This window comes from Pavona decussata, unplaced genomic scaffold (assembly GCF_977016875.1).
Source record: "Pavona decussata unplaced genomic scaffold, jaPavDecu1.1 SCAFFOLD_269, whole genome shotgun sequence".
In the NCBI taxonomy this organism is placed as follows: domain Eukaryota; kingdom Metazoa; phylum Cnidaria; class Anthozoa; order Scleractinia; family Agariciidae; genus Pavona; species Pavona decussata.
In genome coordinates, this window is record NW_028145671.1 from 685,001 (window position 1) to 709,733 (window position 24,733).

At 39.8% G+C, this 24,733-nt stretch overlaps 1 protein-coding gene across 1 annotated transcript in view; it reads left to right on the plus strand.

Annotated features, from left to right (window-relative positions):
* LOC146455846 (putative 3',5'-cyclic phosphodiesterase pde-5) overlaps window positions 1–24,623 on the plus strand; it is a 35,661-nt gene extending 11,038 nt beyond the window's left edge. Inside the window, exons 7-29 of the mRNA XM_085093778.1 lie at window positions 1,963–2,059; window positions 2,671–2,704; window positions 3,210–3,269; window positions 3,668–3,726; window positions 4,971–5,021; window positions 5,152–5,210; window positions 5,313–5,364; window positions 6,405–6,547; window positions 7,731–7,823; window positions 8,911–8,979; window positions 9,090–9,145; window positions 9,908–9,966; window positions 10,542–10,580; window positions 11,046–11,146; window positions 12,578–12,673; window positions 13,068–13,218; window positions 14,247–14,402; window positions 15,471–15,643; window positions 16,555–16,666; window positions 16,791–16,871; window positions 18,276–18,364; window positions 20,322–20,493; window positions 21,365–24,623. Coding sequence (XP_084949904.1) covers window positions 1,963–2,059; window positions 2,671–2,704; window positions 3,210–3,269; window positions 3,668–3,726; window positions 4,971–5,021; window positions 5,152–5,210; window positions 5,313–5,364; window positions 6,405–6,547; window positions 7,731–7,823; window positions 8,911–8,979; window positions 9,090–9,145; window positions 9,908–9,966; window positions 10,542–10,580; window positions 11,046–11,146; window positions 12,578–12,673; window positions 13,068–13,218; window positions 14,247–14,402; window positions 15,471–15,643; window positions 16,555–16,666; window positions 16,791–16,871; window positions 18,276–18,364; window positions 20,322–20,493; window positions 21,365–21,520 — 2,158 coding nt within the window. The 3' untranslated portion in view covers window positions 21,521–24,623. The remainder of the gene's footprint in view (window positions 1–1,962; window positions 2,060–2,670; window positions 2,705–3,209; window positions 3,270–3,667; window positions 3,727–4,970; window positions 5,022–5,151; window positions 5,211–5,312; window positions 5,365–6,404; window positions 6,548–7,730; window positions 7,824–8,910; window positions 8,980–9,089; window positions 9,146–9,907; window positions 9,967–10,541; window positions 10,581–11,045; window positions 11,147–12,577; window positions 12,674–13,067; window positions 13,219–14,246; window positions 14,403–15,470; window positions 15,644–16,554; window positions 16,667–16,790; window positions 16,872–18,275; window positions 18,365–20,321; window positions 20,494–21,364) is intronic.
* Window positions 24,624–24,733: the final 110 nt, after the last annotated feature.

Consider the following 24,733-nt stretch of genomic DNA (forward strand, 5'->3'; position numbering starts at 1 on the left):
GTCACGTTTTCTTCATTTCAAATCGTAACCGTGTCTTCCTCTCAAAGATGACTACCTGTCCACTTAACCCAGTAATAAACAGTGAAGGAAGCGATATTAAAGGATTGCACCTTTTTCGGCCGCTGTTTCACAAGCTGAGAATGGAAACACGCGCGATCGCTACCAGTACGCTGCACATAATTATGCTTGATTGTACTTTAATCTTTCAAATCAAAACTTCGAAAACAGCATTTCCTTGATTAAAAAACGAGCAAAGGCCCCCCCATGCCCTCAGAATTCCATAATCGTGAACCCCCCCCCCCCTCCCCTTCGGAATTTCATAATCGTGAACCCCCCCTCCCCTTCGGAAATCCTAAAAGCCGTCCGTGGTATGGTATGGATATTTTCTGGAATTGCCCATTACAGCTGTTAGTACATTTCAGTTTCTGTTATAATCAGGGCTTCTGATAATTCGCGGGAAAAAAAGTCAATTTCGTGGGATTTTTGGAGACAAATTCGCGGAGAAAACAGCTGATTTTGCGGGAATTTCGCAGGAATTTTCGGCGAAAAACAAAGAAGAAAGCTAAGAAGAAAGATTCCAGAAAAAAAAGATATATTGGAAGGATGTCAAATTCAGGGCAAGAAAGAAAACACAAAACTTCATCCAACACAGTTCTCAAGGCAATTGTACTTGTTTCGAGCTACAAGAAAAACATAAGCTTTACTGAAACGCCCGGCCGGTTAACCTCCTTTTTCAGCTGCAATTTAGAGCCAAACACAGCAACGCAATAAATTTCTTTTCTCTCCTTGCTCTCTTGTGTTGCTTTGCAGTTTACAAGGCAAGATTGTTTGTGATCAAAGGTTCAAATCCATTTGTGAAGTCAAAACATTGTTGTGTCTTCGATCGTGTCCTGCACGGACGATTAAACAGGTGCCTGCATTACTACAAACAGCAGTTCCCTTTCCCACTCCGTATAGTGTCACCGAAAAGTCTTCTCATTTCTTGTGCCCAGTTTTTTGCAACATTAATCTAAGAACGCCTGGTAGTTATGGTACGTTATGTTTATTCGTGGCAGTGACGAAATTTCAAGATAAATTTGCATTTATGGAAAGTAAACAGCCCCAGTAGCCAAGATAAGTTTCAAATATGTTGTACCGACATGTATTTGGTAGGATTTTTAACGAATTTCGCGGTATTATGCGTTTTTTTGTGAATTTCGCGGGATTCCGCGGATATACCTGAATTTCGCGGCTCCGCGACCACGCGAAATATCAGAAGCCCTGTATAATTGTTCATTAAAATGCTTATAAATTCTATTCACACACTGGTGTTTATGTGAAGAAAGAAATAGCACCCCTTCTCTGTTAATCACCCTTCCTTTGGCTAACAAAAGTAATTAAATTAGTTAAGTGCTCCTGGCAATAAAATGAATCACGGTAGTCTGTATGTCTCCTTGATTATTAATTAGCACAGGAAATACATACATCTACATTAGATGAGCCAGACTACATGTAGTTTAATGAAGAGGATTCAAATTAAGCCTCTTCATTTGAAATAACTGCCATATTTTACATTGTAAAGGGTTCTACCCCTTGGCGTTATCAAGCCTTTGGTAGCTTTGGCCAGTTGTGGGTGTACTCCTCGTCCTATTGAGAAGATGTATGTCATCAAAATGTACAGTTACAATGCCTTACTGGTACTGTCACTTTAGGAAACAGGGCTGAAGTACGTAATACTTTGCAGTCTCGACTTCTGCCTTCTTAGGAGAGTTTCTTTGGGAACAGCCATGGAATAATTCATGTTTATTTAATATAAACTTGATGTTGTTTATTAACACCAGCAGCTTACATGTAATTTTGAAGGTGAACTCCAGACTGTAGAGAATTCTTGGTCACATACATCATACTGCATCGATCCACGATCTATATCATTTTATGATAGATGCATTTTTTTCAGTAGACATGCCATCTTGCTTTTTTTAGGAGAACTTCATCAAATATAAAAATTGAGGCAGGAACGACAATTGCAGCTTATGTTGCTCATACTCAAAAACCACTGAGGACTAATGAAGTGTTGGGGGTAAGTGCAGTCAGAAATAGCTGTCATGGGGTTCATGTTTCTTCAATTCAGCCTACTCCCTTCATTACAGTACTGTAAAGTTAGAAATTAAAATAACAGATTTATAGCTGTACCACAAGTCACAACCCTGGAAAGTGAATTCATAAAATAAGTCACTCACACAGTCTGAGCAATCCAGCATCTGGCAGTGTACCATAAAGCAACTAAGTATTAGATAAAGTATGATCGGACGCGAATATTTTATTGTACTTGTGAATTGAAACTGATAAAATTGAATGTATATTTGTGTTTTGCATTTTAATCAGTAGAGATCTGTATCAAAAGTTAATGAATAGGAGTTTGTATAAAAAGTTAATTCTACTGTTTAATAACTCATTGATTTTTATTGGGGTTTACAGAGGTGTTATGTGACTCAAATTCTTAACCCATTGATTGGTCATAAATTTGATGAATAATTAATGAATTTTACAAGAGTATTTGTTACTTGTACTACCTTCTGGATTGGATGGTACGTTGCTCATCTATATCACTGAGTTACCCAGTTCTTTGAAGAGTTGTTTTGAGCTGTTATAAATAAGTATAAATTAAAACGGACTTTGTTTCTTTTTAAGGATGAGCGTTTCCCTGGAGGAATTGGATTGGAAGGTACTTTTAAAGGGTTGTAAAATTAATTTAATCATGGTAAATTTGAGTTTGTTGAGATGCAGGTCCTTGTTTTTTTTTTTTTTTTAAAAAAGAGCCAGCGACATCTACTCTAACTTTAGGTCCGTCAGCACAACTAATGTCAGCACAAATTGAATCTATTTTCTTTCTTATTAAATTATTTAATTTAATTACTGAGTTGGGTTTTTCTTGCCAGATTTCAGTACTGTTATCTGCAGTTTAAGACATAAATGTAAATATTGACATCTGAACTCTTGATATAAAAAAATGAATATTAATTGTTAACAATAATTGTTAATTGTTATTTTGATAATTATTAGCAACATACATGTAATCTCCATTGTTAGGTTTGAACCTAGGAGTTGATCAGGTGACTTCCTTTCAGGTTCTTGAAATGTCAGTCAATGTTATACCAGCAACATTCCTTCTCACTGGTCTTTATTTAATAATTTTAATAGATTTCTTTCTCTCCTTAATTTCATTTCAGACAGCACAGCTCAGTCTGTTTTGTGTCAGCCAATTGTTCAATCAAATGGTGAGCTAATTGGTAAGTGTTTCTACAACCAGTTCTGTGGTCTTTTTTATTAACATGTAAATAATAAAATTAATAATTTGTAAAAAGTAAGAAACCCATGCAAATAAACAATGACTTAATCTTGTGTTGTTCAAACATTGAAACTAAAAGCTTGCCAATTGAACAGAGTTGTTTTTCAATGAGAAGCCAAGCATAGACAAAAAAAAAAGATGAAATTTTTTATTAGCAAACTTGCATCATTAGAAGACTTGATCAAACAAGATTTTGTAAGCCTCCCAACAGAATTTGATGATGATTGTAGCTAGGTCACTATTGGGGCTTATAAACAAAGCTCAGATCAGATTGTGCTGAGGGAGTTAACTTAATTACAGTATAATGTAATTTAATTCAAAACTGCAACATTTTCACAGGTGTGATTGAGTTGTGCAGAAGGCTTGGCCATGAAGCTTTTGGAGAAGAGGATGATGAGGTATGCCATTTACACCATTCTTATTTTCAATAATCTATTCAGTGTGCATGTGATAAATGATGAATCATGAAAAATTTTTAAAAGAAGCATGTTCTCAGATTCAGGGCATGTTACACTCAGGCAATGTTTCACGCAACTTGTCTCACAACAAAATTGCAAAACAAGTTACAAGAAATATTGTATAGTGTAACATAGGCTTTATAAATGGGTGATATATACCCGGCATAGTAAATCGAACCCAATCGAACTAAATTTCAATCGAACCCAATCGAACGAAATCGAACTCAATCCGTGGATTGAGTTCGATTGAGTTCGGCAATCGAACGAAATCGAACTCACCGAAAAGACAAAAAATCAATCGAACCCAATCGAACGTTCGATTTTCGAACTCGTGATTTGTGTAAAACAGGCTTTGAAAATCGCTAACCAGATCTTGGAAGCTCGAGTTACTTCAGTCCGGAGTGTAGCGCACATGTTTTTCGTAAATGAAGAAATTACGCAGAAATGGCTTCAGATGCGCTGTGGATTGTAAGGTTCAAATACTGTGTGCCGTTGCCTGTGTCGCAGTTAGTAATTTGCTTGTCTTTTTGCGTAAAAGCAACCCTTCGATTTGTCACTCCGGAATTATAAGTTAGCTAAAAAAGGAAAGGGTACGACAATTTTGGAATACGCCCGCGGGAATAATGATAGCTTTGTTCTGTTCTATTCTGTTCTCTTAACTGCCGTGAACAGTTTATAAATGAGGTTTCTGTTATTGAATAAATTGTAACAAAGCACAAGAAAAACCTGCTTTGATGGGCTTGCTTTGGGCTTGCTTTGTATAGGTTTACCAGAGCCAATCGAACTCAATCAATTAAATTGTGTTCGATTGAGTTCGGTTTCCGAACTCAATCGAACACAATCAGATGGATTGAGTTCGATTTAGTTCGATTTGTTCGATTGAATTCGATTTGTTCGGAAATCGAACTCACTGAAAGTCTGGTGTTCGATTTCGTTCGATTGCCGAACTCAATGGATTGAGTTCGATTGAGTTCGATTTTCGAACGTTCGATTTACTATGCCGGGTATATAATGACAGTAAAGTATGTAATCATGTGGTTCAATACAATGTGATTGCAAATAATGACAGCCTTGGAAGTGCTCATGACTTGAACTTAAACTATGCTTCTGTACTGTCTCAAGTTTACTGACAAAACAAATTGTATACATGTATATTTTTTTGTTATTGTTGTTGTTGCTTTCAGGTTGTTAACAGCTACCTTGTGTGGGGTGGAATATCTCTGTATTATGCTGAGGTAATAATAATGTTTAATCATAATAATAAATAATGATGATGATGATGATGATCATGTACACGTAACTACACGTGCACATAAAATCTTTCCTTTTGTTAAAAATGTATGTTAATTCCCTTCATCGTTACAGATGTTCCAAAACATGCAGAGACACAGAAAATTGACAGAATTTCTTCTGAATGTAACAAGGTAAGTTCAAAACCAAATTTAAATGCTAGTTCTGTTTGATTTGTTTATGATTTTAATTTGGTTTACCTTCGCTGTGCTTATATGATGAAATTTTTACTCCAGGTCAATATTTCAAGATATTGTCAGCATGGATACAGTTATTATGAAGATTATGGTTAGTATCAGCCTGATGTTTAAATTATGCATGCAGCCATTCACATGTACATGTAGCTACAATGAAAGACAAATTCTTTGAAATGCCTAGCAGCCAATCTGCATTGTAATACTGTGATTTCCATGGTCCCCTCGCCCATCTCAATGTTGTTTATCTCAGTTCTGCTTACCAAGCTTAGCTTCCATAGGACACTGGGTGATAGCCTGGCATGCCAGTTTTTCAATAAGGGCACGTGAAAAGAAAACCTTGCTAAATGTTTCCTTACATATGAGAAAGGAAAACTTGTCAATTGGAAACATGTAACACAAAGAATGTCTTACAAGTTACACGTACGAAGTGTATGTACAGTACTCGCGTACAACCGTTACTCAAGGCCATAGTTACCTGAGTGATCCTGAGTGTTGGCAGGTTTCTATATGTAGCTGAATAATTATTGCTAACATAGTTTGGATGGTTGCAAACTAACTTTAAGGGGTACGGAGGCGGGAGAGATGACTTGTCAATGATTTGTAAGGATTGCATAATAGCTGGGAAGAATAATTTTTTCATGTATTCACAGCTACATTACATGTATATTGTAGATGTCACGTATCTTAACTGTTACAGAGACAAAAGTATAAACTTTCCTTATTAAAAATTCTAGGAACTTGTAAATGACAATGATCAGGGGTTTTATTAAATGCTGGAAACTGGGTACTGGCACTCATGTACTCTGAACATGGTATCTGTCTTTGGAGAGATTTAAACTTTAAGCCAGTCTAATCAAGACAAATCAATGAGTGGCACCTGTCAATTCACCAATAAGAATTCTCCTGGGAAGATCATCATTGAAACATGTCTTCAAGATTATAGAGTCATTGTGCTGTTTAAAAAATCTCATTTCCTTGCTTTTGTCCTGACTAATTGTTCACGTACTAGTCGTCAGTTAGTAATTTTTGTCATGTCCACAACTAAAGGAATTTCAGCTTGATGTTGCCTTCTACCAAGTGATAATTATGCTATGTGCTTGGACTGAACTTTTGTCAAACCTTTTTTTACAGAATTATGCACAAACATTGGTGGATGCAGACAGGACTTCCCTGTTTCTTGTTGACAACAGAACAAGTGAATTGTATGCCAGAATATTTGACATTGGTGGCAGCCTGGAAGACAGCCGGTCCTCCAATCTTCAAAAGGAAATTAGGTAGTATTAAAGTGGCACTGTTTTGATGTTGTGGTGAGAAAATGTCATGAGGTTTTCTGTATTAATGTGGAAAGTATTCTTTCTCAAGCACTGTTCGAGACGTCGACTAACGGTAGCCAACTAGCTACAGACTAGTTTTTCCGTTACAGCTGTAGTAAGTTTTGCTCTTTCACTAGCCGTTTTGGCTTAAGTAAGAATTGTAAAGCACTGCAAGGTCAAACAAAAATGAAAATTATTTGAATGTGCAAATCGAGAGAAGAGACAGGGTTCGTGTGGGTCATGGAAAACCTGGAAAGTCGTGGAATTTTTTCATTTCGTTTAAGTAGTGAAATTTAATTGTAGGTCATGAAGTTTCGTGGAAAATGATATTCATGGAAAATCACTAAGAAAGTATTCTTTGAGAGAACAAAAAAACAAGATGAACAATTAAAAAAATAAAACGAAAAGGAACCAAGAAAGAGATTTTAACTCAGTAGAGGTAAACACTACGCATTTTGACACTGTCAAATGCAAGCGCTCTGTCATGGAAAGACTTAGAAAGGCCATGGAAAGTCATGGAATGTTTGCCCAAAAGAGTACGAACCGTGATAGAAACTTATTAAAACAGATTGTTAACCTATTTCATAGTTTTCACATTTAAACAGTCAAGACAGGTAAATAGGAACTAATTGATTCACTGGTTCGAGTTTTCCTGTTTCTTAACCAACAAATGGCAGAATCTGCTTGCCGCCACATGTGAATGAAAAGTTTATTTTGGCTAATAAATCCACACCTGAGAATGATGTATTATTCCAGAAAGTGACACAGGCATACTCGGAAAAAAGAAATCCGAGTGCTCCTATCAGGAGTCAAACCTAAGACCTTCTGATTACTAGTTCGGATGCTCCACCACTGAGCTACAGGAAACTGGTGGGAGCTAAGGCCATGTAGCTCAGTTGTAGAGCAATTCCGAACTACAGTAGTAATCGGAAGGTCTTTGGTTGGACTCCTGATAGGAGCACTCGGATTTCTTTTTTTCCAAGTGTGCATCATTCTCATTCATTCACCAGGCTTGAAATATACCATCACATTTATCTCAAATTCCACACCTGTTACTAGCCGCTGGGCTAGTGAGCTAAAATTTAGTCTCGAGTTCTGAGTTGGATTCTTCACGCCATATTTTTATGTGAATGTTTTTCTCCAGATTTCCAAAATCCAAAGGTGTGGCTGGACACGTGGCAACCACCGGAGAAACGCTTAACATCACTGATGCCTACCACGATGAACGATTTAACAGGTAAACTGGGAACATTGATATCAGAACACTTGGTGAGACAATTATTAAGGAGCCAAAAACTTTGTTTGAAAATCTCAAATTAGCCGTAGTAGCAAAGACAAACTGTACAGGCTCGGTGCTGGGGTGACTGGCATTACTATCACTTACATGAGATGGTTGCCTGTGAAAGTGACTTTTTAGTTTTTAGCTGAAAATTGATTCAAATGGAATTTCATCTAGGAGGTCCCTTAATACAGCTGTAGATGTAGAGTGTGAGCAGTCGTACGTTTTCCTCAGATCACGCGCCCAAAGTGGCGGTAAAATTATGCAAATTAGAATGGTGGACGAGGAGGGATTGGGGAGAGGGAGGAGAAAGTACTTCTTCCTTTCCTCCGAGCCCACGTATCTCGCGGCTCGCGGCTTCACCGCTTGTTTGATCCATCACGCGCTACAGAAATTAGGTGAAGAAAGGAGATGGAGGTCACTCACAGAAATTCCTGTTAAGTTTTCTTCGGTTTATGCTGTTTTGCACGCGGCCAATACATTTTCCTTCGTTGGCAATAACATGGCTCTCTCCTTTCAGAACCCGACGTTGTAGGTTTCTTGCTTCAATGCACTGCAGGACCAAACTTGATTTACACCAGGTTTTTTTCCCAGCCATTTGTTATTGCTCTTTCCTTAACAAAATGTACAAAACAAAACGTTAGCTTGCCATTATCAAAACTGCCTTCCATGGGAAGAATGCAACTTCCAAGCGTGTAATGCAGTAGAAATAGAATAATTTAATTTATATTTCAAAGTTTAAGTAAGAATCCACCCTACCGAACAAGATGGCGACTTGTACATTTAGCCGTAATTCTTAGCGTGCGAAATCCCTAGAAACGCTCATAAAAACGCACAGAAAAGTTCTAAAAACTTCAAACCAAGCATACACAATGTTGCTACTAAAGGGACGAAATTTGCCAAAAATACGGCTTTCTATGTTCCTATTGGCTGTGTTGACTTGCAACTGAGGCATTGTGGTAAAATGTACAGCCGCCATCTTTTAATTTTAATTTTCCGTATGCTGGATTGTAACTGAGGTGAATTTTTTCTTCTCTGTTTTCAGGGAAATTGACATTCAGACAGGCTACACTACGAACACCTTATTGTGTATGCCGATCTTCATCAGAGGAAAGTAAGTGTTTCCTTGAACTGTTGGTTGCATGTTGGAGGTTTTTAACACTGAATTCTAATCACCGTTTTATTTGTTGATCAGTCACTAACGTGTTCTTTTTTTCCCTTCAGTATCATTGGTGTTGTTCAGATGGTTAACAAAAAAAGTGGAGTTTTCACTGCCTCAGGTACATCTACTGTGCATACGTTCTGTAAATCTCGGGATGGCCTGAGAACCGCCTCTAATTTCTTATTGAAGATAGCTACTAATTCAAAGATATTTTTTGCGCGGTTTTTGACTATACTAGAAAAGAATTAAGTTCTTAGCAAGGGCTTTTGAAATTCAAAACGAAACTTGAGGGTAATCACGGATTCTTCAGAGATAATTTTAAGCTTCAATTTGGAAAAAAAATGTCATACATGGTTATCCCCAATTTTCTTTTTGGATTCCAACAGCCCCTTGCTAAGCCCTGCTTTTCCTTCATAGCCATAACCGGCGCAAAAGTACTTCTGTATTAGGAGGCACTGTCCTTAAGTCAAGAGGTCGAGGGCCTGATGGACGTGATGTGATTGTTTGTAGCAAAGAAGATTGATATAGGACGAATTCACGACACAGAATTTGCTAACAACCAAGAATAAGCCATTTACGCAGTATCAAATGTCTACCCCAACCGAAAAATCTAGAAACTTCAATACTAAAAATACAGACATTGTATACATACTGGTGCATTAGCCTAATTTATTGATCAGTGTGTTTAGACACCCGTGATGTACTGGCTGTGATTTTAGAGGAGCATTAATTTCTCACAATTAACACATTTATATTGGTATGTTAACCGGTCTAAGAGGAGTGCTTCGATCTTTATATGATGAAAGCCGTATTTGGAAATTTGTGTCTCACAATTAAGCACAAGTTACATGTAAATGAATGTCTTACTTTTTTTCAACAGATGAGAAGTCTTTTCAAACATTTGCTATCTACTGTGGTTTGGCCCTTCATCATGCTAAGGTTTGTCAAATACGTGCTAAACCATCACTAAGAATTATAAAAAGAGACGAACTACTTTGAAGGGAGACTATGTGATTGCTATTTATCATTGTAAGGCGAAAGTTGCCCACCCTTGCCAGGAGTAGCTGCAGCTATTTAGGCACCAATTAAATTGAAAAAATGAAAGATTGAAAGACCATAACTCTATAACCGTGAGAGGCCAATGGGATTTTGTCGAGTGTTGGGAAAACACGTACTGTAGACGTTTTTAGGTTGATATGTCGTGTTTTTCTTAAGTAGGACCAGGAACTTGCTTTAACCCTTTTAGCCCCAAGTTATCAACATGCTCATTCTCCTTGATGTTGTCGTTATATTTCGTATGGAACTGGTACGGATAATTTTATTCAAATATCAGGGAATGTTACTCTTGGGGTTCATTTCTCTTACTCTTATGACCTTGTAAGGAGAAATTGTATGTCTATCAGGTTTGGGGTGTAAAGGATGAAGCATTCTTCATTATGTTATATTAACAATACTTATTTTTTAATATAATGTCCACATTTTTGACTTGATGTGATTTAAATTTCCTTTTCTAGCTTTATGACAAGATCAGAAGATCTGAACAAAAGCATAGGGTAGGTTAAAGTGCTTTTCCATTCCTATTACAGTTGCCGTTATTCAACTTGATGCTACAAGTTTGACACATCAAGCAGCGATCGTTTGAAGACGTTATTAATCATTATAGAGCAGTCGCCATTAGTTTCTTTTTTTTGCTTTGATTTTGCTCTACTGTACTCAATAATTGGTATGTAGGGATAGAGTCCAAGCTGTTTCTGAAAGTGGTAAGTAGTAGTAGTAGCAGCAGTAGCAGTAGCAGTAGCAGTAGCAGTAGCAGTAGCGGCAGCAGTAGCAGTAGCAGTAGCAGTAGCGGCAGCAGTAGCAGTAGCAGCAGCAGCAGCAGCAGCAGCGGAAGTCGAGCTGATAATGTCTGTAGGGATGGAATGGAAGGCGTTATGAGAGGTGATGGCATTGTAAGTGATGGTGCATATAGGAGTTTAGACTTGTCAAAAGAGTTACCTCTGCATTGCTGCATTCTGTAGGTTGCGCTGGAGGTTCTTTCCTATCACAGCAAGTGTTCTGATCGTGAGTTCAAGAGCATTACAGAAACGGAATTACAAGAACCATATCCTAATCTGGAATCGTAAGTAAAGGCAATATTATTAATCTATAACATTCCTTCCGTGTGAACTCACAACGGTCAAAGTGTATTCTCTTGGGCTGTTCTACAGCAGTTGTAAGTGCTTGTTTCAAAACCTGGAGGTGCAATCTTAAAGGGGCAAGCAACTTCTACAAATTAAGCCACACCCTTCTGATTGAAATGGGAGTTAAGATCTTTTTCTTCCAACTGGTGCATAACGGAATCAAGATTCCTGTAAACTCGCTATGCTTTGAAATCTTTAATACAGACAATTTCGAAGCATGTGCTATATGGCTGACTCTTGCTCTGACCGAACGGGATCGCAATACTTTAATTATTTGCTTATAGGGATCTTTTGCGGGAGTAGGAGAGGTGGGGAGCTTGTTTTGGGAAGAAATGTTTCATTTCAAAAAAGGTTGAGCTCTATAACTGAAGGGCATGATCGAAACTTTCGAACGTAGCAGGAAAAAAGCTTTATTGCAAGAAATAAAAAATTAACACAAAAATGCAAAACGCGTTTTTTAACGTTAACTAGACTATCGTCATCTCTTAACAACACAAAGATACCCACAAGTTCAACGGTCTACTTTCTCACTGACTATTTGTATATAAGTGTCAACCAGGCCCCAGTTGTTCAAAGAGCGGATAATGTTTTCCAGCGGATAAGACGCTTGCCAGCAGATAAAATGTATTGATTGGAGTACATTTTATCCTCTGGATAGCAATTTATCAGCTGGACAAAGTTATCCACACTTTGAACAACCGGGGCCGGACCGTTAACGTTTGCCCTGGCATGAATTGAACCTTTCTCCTTTTATCATGTACCCATGCTCATTTGGATTTTAGATTTTTTAAATTTTGCCTTTTAACATCAATCAACTGGATTGAATGTTCGACAGTTAATTGTTCTTGGCAGTGAACATGGAGTTCACATACAGTTCTTATTGTATCTACTATTTCTTATTTATGTTCTTTGGGGAGGGACTGGTAGTTATTTTAGTTGTCCTGGTACCAAGGTAGTTCTTAGAGCGGTTTTCAATTGAGTGTCCAAAGTAATTTCGCGTTTGCCTTGGTTTTGCATTCCTGCGCTCTGTGACTAATTAACAAAACTCGCGCCACTTTTTCAACTAATGGGAATTCAAACCAAAACCAATCGTGTTTTCGCCTCACGCATTTTCCCGCGCTTGGCGCCAAATACATGTATTTCCTTTGAATTCTGATTGGTTTGCATCTGCTGCGATTGGTCAGAGTAATTAATTTGGCTTTGGTTTTACGACACTCAATTGAAAGCCGCTCTATTAGAATGAGGGCACATAACCAGAGGTATAGGTCAACAAAAATGTCTGACGCATGGTTGTGTTGCCCTGTAAATACACGAACCGGGGCTCAAATTAAGGATATCATTCTTTCTTTGTACCCTTGTGATTTTCTTAGCTACCGCTTTGACTCGTACTCACTGATCAGCCAAGGACAGGACATGATGCCAAGTCTTGTCATTCAAATGACAAAGAACCTCTTTTCACTTCAAAGGTTGGTTGTTTGTTAAACTTTTGGTCCGCATGATCAAATAAAGTTTTCATTCTCTGTCTCGACTTGCACACCGTTCCTACCAATTCTGTTACAGGATAGTTTGGCCACATTGTACAAGTTGAACGAATTGGAATAATCGCGAAGTAGTTGAAGTAACGCGAACTTATATTTTCAAGCGACGTTTTCGTTGCTTTTGCCGTCGTGGTTCCTTAAAGTGCCTAATGTCCGTATTGCGGAGTGTCCTTATAAGCGGCTTAATTTTAAGGGCAATGTATGGGGACCAAGAATACTTTCCGTAATAAGAGATGTCCGTATAAAGCGCGTGTCCGTAAAGCGTGGATGTACTGTATGTTAAGACGTAAACTCAGTTCTTACTCATGGCTCTATCCATTAGGTTTGGATTGGATGAACTCAGACGGTTTGTATTAACAGTGAAGAAGAACTACCGAGATGTTCCGTACCACAACTGGACTCATGCTTTTGCTGTAGCTCATTCCATGTACCTTGTTATTCGGTCAGGAAACGACAAGTTTACGGCACTTGAGGTGAGCGATATGCAATTAACTGTACTATCACCTTAAGGACGGTACCTACTTTTGCTACTGCGCATATTTTCTGCGCATCTCGGGATTAGTCAGCGCCGGAAAGTTGGTTCCTCCTAAAACAGCAGTATTTTTGCGCAGTTTATGACTATGCGTGAAAAACAGATCTTGGCAAGGGTTGATGGAATGCAAAAAGGAAATTCGGAGTGACCACGCGTTTTTCAGAGATAATTAAGCTTCATTGTGGAGGAAAATGCCATACATTGTTATGCATTTTACAGCTTTTTTGAATTATTGCTACTTTGTTATCTCAAAAATGCACGGTGATGGTTACCCTCAATTTTCTTTTTTTCCTCCAATAGCCCTTGCTAAGATCTACTTTTTTCCGCATACTCATAAACCGCACAAAATACTTCTGTATTAGGAAGCACCCTCCTTAAAATTGTGTGAAACTGTAGAGTTGTCTCACTGTGACTCAATCTGTTTCGTTGGATTTTCGTCAAAGGGTGTGCTACAATAGGTATTGTTCTGTATAACTTGCCTCCCAGAATTCTCATAAATGGCTGGGGTGCTGCGTGGCCAAGCATAAAGATCTCGAAACGAGGAGAACTGCATTGTATATTCAGTGAGATCGGAGACGTATAGAAAGTCCTTTGGCTGCCACTATCAGTCCATCTTTGATCTCACGGTAACTGGAAATTAAAATGAAAGGATGAAGTGGGCAGGCCAGACCACATACCGTGGGCTACGTCTCCTCCTCTTTACGAAAAGTATTGTGAGTTCTTTAACGTCCCCAACTTATATATGTGAAAAGGTGCAGAAAACTAGCCCTATACATAACGTCACCTCCAAATGCCACGGGATCATCTGTGGCTTTGCAGCAGTGAAGAAAGTTGCCGCAGCCATTGAAGAGAGAATTTGATGGGACTTTTTTCAACTGTAAGAGCAATTTTAAGCACTTGTATCTATGTGTGTTGCCCTGTGCAAATCCGCGTCATAGGGAGAGAACATTGTTGAATTCTGTTACACAGGCCTTGGCGATGTTCTTTGCCTCGCTTTGTCATGACTTGGACCACAGAGGTCGCACTAACTCGTGGATGAAGAATGAGCAAACACCACTAGCAGCTGTGTACAGCACATCAACCATGGAACATCACCATTTCAATCAGACCATTACCATCCTCCAGGTATGGAGCCGCGTGTTAAGTAACCCCCATTTTTTTCCTTTAGTCAGTGGCTGGAGGCTGTTCTCTACCATGGTGTATTTCTTAGAAGAGCAGCTTACATGTAGCTCCACACCGTCTCTCTCGATCCAGGTGTATGAATGGAAACTAGTGAACTTGTTGGAAATCCCAACAAGATTCCGAAGGTATTCCCGTGGTGGACTTACATCCCACTGATAAGGGGATTAGTTTTTCAGGAATCTGCGATGCTATTTTGGTGGGTAGTGAAAACGAATGTTTGGTTTTATGAGCAGATTTGATAAATAAAGGTAATTGGGCCACCTTCGTCGGAGCGAATAGGGAGCTTTAGCAACGACGGCAGCGACGGCAACGAGAACTTAACAAAGGGAATAGGCCCCATACCCCAAATAACTCGGTCCGTGCATTACACTTTTTGTTACACTTCGTTACCGTCAGTGTACGACTAGGACGTGAAATTTCCTGATGGGACGTTGTATGGAGGACGCAAACACACGACGAGGAATTTTTCTTTCCCTTTCTGAACTTGTGTGCGGTCTCCAAGAATTCAACTCCAGGAAATTTCGCCTTTATTTGACATTTAAAGCGAGTTGGAATTATGGCGACAACGTTTGAAAAAACGCGAATTCGTTTTAATAGTGATGTTTTCGCTGTTGTCGCCGCCGTCGTTTCTAAAGCTCCCTAATGATTCGCTCTGACGAGGGACGGAGTAGTGCATGTACTACTTCTACCACAGGCAGACCACCCTCCGTTTGTGTGGTGTAATTACTGTTTGGAACTTGAGACTTAATATTCACGCGACACGATCGGTCGAAATTTTAATTGAGTGGAGATATTTAAATAAAAATTTCAACCGATCGTGTCGCGTGAATATTAAGTCTCAAGTTCCAAACAGTAATTACACCACACAAACAGAGGTTGGTCTGCCTGTGCTTCTACTTGTTTCGTGTCTGCCACGGAAACTGTTAAGTTCTGGTTGTGTGCTAATTTAAGGCCCGAGTGCCCCTTTCACTTTTACCCTTTAATCCGGTTATTTATTTTCTACCTGAACAGCACGAAGGCCACAACATATACTCACACTTGAGCCCGGCAGAGTACAAAACAGTGCTGGGATACATGAAGGAGTGCATCCTCGCTACTGATCTGGCCTTGTTCTTTGGTAACAAATCTAAACTCAAGGATCTGGTCGAAAAGGGTCAGTTCTCTTGGGACAATCAGGAACACAGGTCAGTACAACACTTCAGCGTATGCAGTTACAGTGCAACGAACTCAACCGGGGCCTCCCAACATTGATCAGCCAATCACAGGTCACGTTTACAACAAAGGAGTCTGGCTTTGGTAGTTTGTAAACCAATCAAAAACGAGAACATTTCTTTAAATTTCAAAGTGTCGGCAAAATTTTTCAAGTTAAATTGCATCCTAGTGCCACCTTCTTCTTCTCCCTAACCAGAATATGCAATTTAACATGGCTATTTATTTCCGGCTGGCGTTGATCCACGGTAAGACTTTAACTGCACGAAGTTCAAAACCAGCCATAATTACGATTTCAAACAACATATCCTTCAAAATAAAGGTGAACTAAACTTCGCTGTGTACCCAGACGCCCGCTCAGATAACTGACGCCAGTGTTAAGTTTCCGTACTTCGTTTGAACGTCAGAGTTCGCATGTTGGTGAGGAGTACAGTAGTTAGCCTACGAAGCAACCGTTTCCGTGGAGTTTTCTGCACTTAATTTCCGACTTTCGTATTTTGGAGAGGGGAGGAGAGAGCGTCCTTCCTCTCCTCCTCCCCCCCCCCCCCCCCTCCCCCTCTTTGCTCCCTCTTTCGTTTCCGTCGCTCTCGTCCCAATTTGCCAAATCCACAAACAGAAACGCTTGCTATGCAGGCTACACAGTAATTGAACTATCAGACTACCATCTAATGTTATTATTAATTATTTTAAGGAACTGGTCACTGTAGAAAATGTTCTCTTGTTCTCACTTTGTTTTTCTCTCAGTAGAAATCTCTTTTCGTTCCTTTTAAAAGGACTAGCTTGCGAGCGTAGACGTCGTTTGCTCCGGATCTTGTTGTCTTGTAAATGATCATTCTTGTTGGTTTTTAGTAGTGTTTGCCAGTAACGTTGAACGTCTATCTTTTAGGAAACTGCTCAGAGCCATTTGCATGACTGCCTGTGATTTGTCCGCCTGTACAAAGCCTTGGGAAATCCAGCTGGAAATTGTGAAAGTCATCTACCAGGAATTCTACGCAGAGGTGAGAATTACCGTAAAGTACAGTTTGTCAAATTATGGAAAAGCAATGATGCGAGGGCTGAAAGATGCTATTATTGAATGATCTGTCTTTTTGTTTTGGTACTTAATGTTGTTGGTGTTTGTAGGGCGACCTGGAGAAGGCCCAAGGAAAAACGCCCATCGCAATGAAGGACCGTAACACAGCTCATGAATTACCTGCACATCAGGTGAGCAATAATGGTCACATCTTCTTAGAAAGCTTTCTTGCGCATCGTTAACGAATATTCACAGAAAGAAAATTTTTAAGATGCTGTGTTAGATGCCATTATCCTAGCCTATCTCGTTCATGGTTATTGCATTGGTTTTCATAGGAATATTTCTCTTTGTTTCAACATGTTACCCGCGCAATTTTTTGGCCTGCCAATGTGGCACGCCTTTTGCGAATTCTAAATCCCACGAAAACGCCCCTCACCTACCAGCCCTCATAAACCTCACTCACTCAACTTAACAATAACAGGTGTGTAATTTTCGAATCGCATTCGCTTAAATTGTGAGTTTAGTCCTGAGAGGTTATTAAAAGGGCCGTTTACACGACCGAAAAAATTGGAACGGCTCGGATAAAAAGACGAACGGCTCCGACAAAATTTGACGTGTAAACAGTACTTGACCCGTTCCAGTCTTATCCGTTCCGTTCCTAAAAAGGTCCATAGGGGGCTATGGACCCCTTTCGGAACGGAACCGATAAAAAACGGTTCCGTACCCACATTTTTGTTTTCTTTTCAACGTGTAAACGCTCGCCCTTTTTTCGGCACCGTTCTGTTACGTTTTTCTGAGCCCGTTGTACTCCATGTCAGTTGTTTAGCATACCATAGATCGTTAGAGTAAGGGCTGTATGCAAGATCAAACCAAGCGCTTGTTCTTGGAATTTGCCACAAGCTCCGTGCGACTGTGAAGTGCGATACAAGGGCTGTTAATAGGAGAACCGTAAGCCTTCTTTTTCTCCTAATTCGGTACATTCTCTCAGAAGCATTTCTTTGAAGAATCACTCGCGCTGTCAAACGTGAATTTCGTGTTCTCTTCTTCAGAAGAAACCAGAAAAGTGCTTGTAAATTTATGATAGTCGGAGATACGCACAGTGTACTGTATGTGTAAGCTCATATGAACAACTAATCGAAGCAGTTTTGTTTAATTATTGCGGGCTCTATCGTTACCGGTCTCGAAGAAAACAACGTGTAAACGGTCTAGTACCCGTTCCAAGGGGCTCTCAAGTACCGTGCCTTTTTCTGTTAGGTACATTACAGAATTTGTACGTGTAAACGGAAGATTTCGTCTGGAACCGGTACTTGTTTCTAACCGAGCCGTTCCTTCTCTTTTAACGTGTAAACGGGCCTAAAGAGAACGTTAAAGTTGTGGACGTTCCAGTCGACTTGTAACCGGAAGTTTAGGGGTCTCTTTCCGCGAAAACGTTTCAAAAGTAACCGCCCTTTTTAAAAACACTCTACGTAGTGGTTAAGGCCCCGTCCACACCAAATCGAATAAGAACGGATGCATTTTCAAATTTGTCCGGATTCGTCTGGATAGGACCTGAATTTGTTACCAACTCACATTTTCATGATTGCCTTTACTGTTAGGTTGGCTTTCTGGTTGGAATTTGTCTGCCATGCTACGAGCTCTTGCAGAAATGCATTCCGGAGACTAAACCGCTTGTGGAGGGATCTCAGTAAGTATTGTGTTGTATGAAATTACTACTGATAGACTGAACTGATGGGAAAGGCTTCCTCAAATCTCTGAGGGAGGCAAGAAGCCAATTTCAAGAATGAACCCAGTACTATATGGCGCACAAAATGTGGTAAACCCACCTGTGACTCGCTAGGCAGCCATAACGTGCTATACGCTGACTGACTGATAGACTGTTCACAGCCGCCCTATTTTTCCGTGGGATTCTCGAGACTGGTAGGCTTCGATGGAACCGCCGCCATCTTTGTTTATATAAGCGAGCGCGATCTGGGGAGAGTGTCTAAACTGCCGAGGGGAGCGGGAGTGGGTGTTAGTATGGTGGGGGAGGGGAAGCGAAAAAATAGAGGGACTGTAACAGCTTCTCACTGTCTCGCGTTCTTAAGGCCCGTTGCACCAGCAACGGCAACACCTCATTGGTCAATTAGACAATAGTAGTTCTGAGGCGTTGACAGCATGACTGACGCATCTTTCACCGCCAGTTCTAAAAGTGGATACGGCTGGCGTGTAATGTTGTGAAGATCGTGTTTTGATTTTTATCGTTTGTCTCGTCGGCTTGGAATTGGAGGCCTAATAGTATACAAACATCCTCATCGCCGCTCACATCTTCCAACAAAACGTTCAGTGTAAAATTCGCGTCTCGGTACGGGTCGATACGGTGGACGGATCTGGTTCAGAACGGTTGAAAATCAGCGGACGCTTGGCAGGCGGTAGACTGCAGTTTTCCGTTTCTTCCGACTGCTTTGAAGTAGATGGCGAACTGTAGGGACGACTTTTTTTAACAATTGTCTGGGGCGAAACAACACACACAAAGCGGTTGAAACGTTGCTGATCGTGGCTTTCGTCGCAAGCGCTATTGCAATTATCACGTGAAGATTTCCCATCTTGTGGATCAACTTCAACTCCAAGATGTGCTGGCAACTCCAGCTCTTTTCGGGATCTTAAACAAATTTTATGTGGAAATGTACTTGTTCTGCTTCCCGAAATCGCCGACTGATATTTTAAAATAAATGTTACAAATGCGGCTTGTATCTCAAGAGGTTTCGCTGTAAGCTTCACTCTATGTGTTCCGCTTGTATAACTATTGAAATTCACTTTGCAAATAGCTGATGTACTGTACTGTATTTTCATGCCTATCCTCACTCGAAAGACTTTCGCAACTTTATTTTATTTTACAACTGTACTTTGTTTCGAAATGGTACAGAAACTGTACTGTAACAAGGACTATCGTATTTCCTTCAATTTGACACGTTTATCTCTGGGGAGCATATTTTTTAGTTGATTCAATTAGTCGAGGCGACAAAGTTTCGGCAAGCCCCTCGAACACGAGACAGTGAGAAGCTGTTACAGTCTCCCTATTTTTCCCGCCGCCTCCCAACTCCGCTCCCCTCCCCTCGGTAGTTTAGACACTCTCCCCAGATCGCGCTCGCTTATACCGAAGCGTACCGGTCTCGAGAATCCCACGGAAAAATAGGGGGGCTGTGAACAGTCTAACTGACTGAGTATTGGGGGTTATTTTTCTTTCTCTCTATTTGTTTGTTTATTTATTTATCAGTCATTTGAAAAACTCGACTAAGATGCGCTGCAGTCAGCCGCAAGTCTTCGAGGCGCAAGGCGCTGCTTTTAAACAGCGAAGTGGTTTATTTTTAAGCCTGCTTTTTCGTTCATCGGACTTCTGCGTGGAGCCGTAGGGTAAACATGCTGAGTTCGTGTTAGTAGAAGCCTGCGCGCAGACGTCTGCTATTTCCTTTATAGAAAATGTCCGCGTTATTGGAAGGTGCTGAAAATTAGCTTTGTTTTGTTTAACCCAGTTAGTAGAATCAGAAAGACGTTATGCGACAAATCTGCTGTTGTTGTTGCTTTTTTTCTGCGAGTTGAGAGCCGCTTTGTGTATGCCAAAAGGGTTTTTTCATGACTAATTACCTTTTGTGTGGCATGAAAAGATCAAACCTGCAGAAGTGGTCAAGAATGGCCCAGCATAACAGAGCAGCGTTGGATGCCATGAATCGGAACTCAGATGAATCGGGGAAGGAAGAAGCGAAAGGAGATGAAACAAACAGCGATAACAACGACAGCAAGAGCAACGAGAAAGAAGATGATGGCGAGGAAGAACAAGTAGGTGATAGGCAACTATAATATGTTTAACGCAATGTCATGTTATGTTTTAAGCCTGGTGAATTATAGTATTTTTCGTCAGTGACATGGGCATAATCCGAGTGCTCCCTTGAGGAGTCGAACCTAAGATCTTCCGTTGACTAGTTCGGATGTTCTACCACTGAGTTACTGAGCCCGATTAAGCTAATCCTGGATTAACGCAAACTTTGACTCGAGTTTAATTGCTAATCAAAAATGATTCTTCCAAAAGATTATTGGCCTTCAGTTTTTACGTAGACGTTTCTTTACCTTTAGCTCGAAATTAACCTTTAAAACCATTTTTAACGAGCGAGATAAAAACCTCGAGTAACTTCTAATCGTGGATTAGCCTTAATCGGCTTTCGAACAACCCGGCCCTCAGGAGACTCGTGGAGCTAAGGCCATTAAACTAGGTTCATGGGACAAACATCCTGCATACTGCTAGGATTGGAATGTTGATGATTGGTATATGCGAAAGAAATGTGATGTTATGTATTTTCCTGTAGGCTTGAATAAATAAGTTTTTGAGTAACAGATCCTTACACGAAAATTTATTTATTGAAGCCTACAGGAAAGAGAACAGTAATTTAACAGGCGCAATTACAGCACGCACTTAATACAAGAACAACAGTAATAGCGCCTCGACGTGTTTTCAGCTCCACGGGCGAACGCTCGGTTTTTCTGTTTGTATGCTAACTTGAATAAGCTAGATTTCTACACCCTTGGCCACCAGTTTTGCCCACCAAAAATCCCATCTATTTTCCTGATTTGCTGCGCTGCTGGCTATATAATTTCCCTCCCTTCCTCCGACGTTTTATGACGGAGGTATCATGATACGTCGTAACCATTGCAGGGCCAGGAAGAAAAAGAGCCGGACAAACAAGAAGATGAAAGTGATAAGAAAGAAGTCGACGAGGCTGAAGAGGAGAAACAAGAAGTGAAAGAAGATAACGAAGAACAGCAAGTGAATGACAAAGAGAATGAGGCTGCTGCCCCTGCATCGCCTTGAAGTAGTTGGTATCACTGGTTCGTTGCTGTTTGTTAGGCTTAAATTTTATGTCCCATTTCTGTAACGTCGAGAGCAATTCAAGTTAAAGATGAAAATCGGATCTACATTCTGTTTGACTTTTAGGTCATTCATCTCCCAGTTCAAATTGTATTATTTTGTTTGTGTGAGGCCGGTTTTCAATCGAGTGCCGTAAAACTAAAACCATAGTAATTACTCTGGCCAATCTCTGCAGGCGTAAACAGCATAAGGAGCCAATCAGAACTCGAAGCAAATGCATGTCGCCGGTGCCAAGCGCGGGAAAACGTGTGCGTGCAAGTCACGATTGGTTTCGGTTTTGCTTCTCATTGGTTGAGAAAGTGGCGCGAGTTTTGCTAACCGATCACAAAGCGCAGTATGCAAAACAAACCAAACGCGAAATTACTTTCGACGCTCAGTTGAATACTGCTCTATTATTGTTATTTAGTGCGATTTTCCTCAATTTTTCTGGGGCTTGAAATGGGCTCGACGCGTCTTAAATGAGATGTATAGATTAGGCCTTATAGTTGTTCGTTTGTTTTTACAGAGCAATCCCTTTCAAGAGAATTTCGAAAAATATATCTATCCTCTCTAATAGGGATACTTGGTCGCCTTTATAATTTTCCGTTTTTTGAGACGGTGTATTCATCATGATCACTTTTGAGGAGCTGCAACATTGAACATGATTGAAGGCTCGTTAATTTCCAAACTTGACCGTTACTTCTCAAAGAAATTGAAGTCAAAATTGTTAAACGAGAATGTACGGTGAAACAAAGGCGAGGCAGATTTAGATTTTGAACAGATTCAAACACCTTGTGACAAGGTACGAGAATGCGTGACAGTTGAAGGAGCGAACGAATCACTCTCCTCGACTTATGTTCTTGCTTAACCTGGGCTGTACTTCAACCTTAACATTATCAATAGATACACACGCTGTCGAGTTTCGATAGCAGCGTGACAACCGTTTAATGAAAATGTGTGAAAGCCCTCGTGTCCTCGTCAATATCTGCTTCTGTCCAGACTACTTTGTCCAGTGAACTGACGACTAATTTCCCTTAAAATATAGATTCAATTTTTACAGGAGTGTAGACAGTAAATGTATGTTATCGCGTTGATGTAACGCTCAATTCTCAGAAATATGTTGTAAAAGTGCAGGTTAGCAAGTGTAGAGAATCGGCTTTTAATGTTGGTCGGTTTAAGATCTTTTGATACCGAAGACTGTTTAACTATGTTTCAGTATGTAAATACACAGAAATAGTCTTGGCTTGCTATTTAGCTTTGACGTTATTGTTGGGCAAATTTTATTCCAGATGAATCCCTCATTTGCCTTATCAATAGATACAAGAAGATAGACTAACATCCAAGTAGTATCTTGGCTAGTTTGATGATCAGGGTGAGAGTCACAAAGCAATGAAACGCTAAACCTTGAAAATAACATTGCGTTTTAACTTCTCTCAGTTACAAAGACAGTTTAAAGTGACAATTGGTATTTAAAGAAACGCAGTAAAAAAATTAAAAAAAATATGAAAAAGAAAAAACTGGGAAGGTAATTTAAAGCGACAAAACTGGGTTATTATCGGTAACGATTGTTCTCCGTAAGTAACTTTTGGTCCAGCCGTTTTTGTAAAATTCTGCTCTCACCTACTCGATCAAACAAGGTAGACTACAGGTATCTATAAACATCAAAAGTGTCGATAGAGTAAATAGGCCTTTGTATAGTGATTCCAAAGCTGAGTGGCTTTTCAAGCGGTAGCCCCTCGTCAGTGAATCCTTGTGGGGTTAAAAGTGACGTAATACAATATGGGTTAGTGGTTGCAGCAAGGCATCAACGAATGAAGTAAGGGAGAGTTTCTAACGAAACTGTTGTATTGCGTCGTTGTGGGAGTGAAACACGTAAATTTGGCATAAATTTAGTTGACGCCACGCTAAATTGTCCATGGTAAAGATATTTAACAAGCTAGTATATCGAGCGTTTTCTCTTCGTTAGATTGAAAGGGCTTGCGCATTGCGTTGCGCTCGAAATGTCAGCTTTTAAATCTTTCTACCCACCAGTTGACGTCAAGTTTACCTTAAGGTTTCACTCGTCCACCGATGTAGCACCATAGTGTCTTTAGAAAATGACATTTACCGATATCCTTGGCTTCAAATAACTTACTATACCACAATATTACAAGGTCATATAAAATATAAGTTATTATTTAAGAAAGTAGTTGTGACTGAATGGTGTCATGTTGGAATCTGTTTAAGTAATGTTGCGTTACTTGCAGTTGTCCATATAAATTGTACATTGAATACCCGGTATTTGCGTAAAGCGGTTCTTCTGTGACTTTCGTAAACCTGTGGTGGCACTCAAAACCTATGAGCCAATCAGCAAATAGGAAAATAAAGAAAGACAGACAGGTGCCAAAAATAACGGGTCTAAGCGAGCACGAGTTTATCACGTGATTAGTCACGTTCACTGGGCCCGGACCAACACCGGTTTTCCGAAGCCAGTGAGTGCAATGCGCAAGATAACGCACATTTGCGAAAGCCATCCGATGACCGCTTTCTCAGAGATGAATTTTAAGAGGCGTTAAGCCATGTAAATACATATGTATTATTTATTGACTTGCGAGGCCAAAGCAGTGTCTGTTTTCTGTTATAAATCGTCAAGCGAGTGTATCGCCAGGACATTCCCATTGGCATCCCTGTATTGTTGACGGTTTATGATTGGAAATAGGGTCTGGCTTTTCATTTATTGCCTGGCCCATGTTGGTATTGACTTTTACTCAGCAGTGAGACTTAAATGTATGGTATTTCAAAGAATTTTATCTTAATTTGAATATTTTTCAGTTAAACTGAATCAAGCTTCAACTTGTTTTAATTTTATTCTTATCTCTGAATAGTTTCTTTTTTTACTGGGCTCGGTAGTTTTAATAAGAAATTAATTGTACAGAACATTATGGTTTTGCCGGTTTAATTTTTTTTTTGGTCCGGTATCAAGTTTCAAATAGGGCTAGAAAACACGAATTCTGTTTCCCGAAACTAGAATACGTTACACCTTTCCCTCACAAACAACCCTGAGTAAATAAATGTGTATCTAACTTGAGTCTATGTGTGCTTGTGATCATCCACATCGCGGTCAGATCATGGCCAATCGTTGAAAACTAACGAATAGCATCCATCGCGTGATATGTTAGAAAAGCTCAAAAGGGAGCT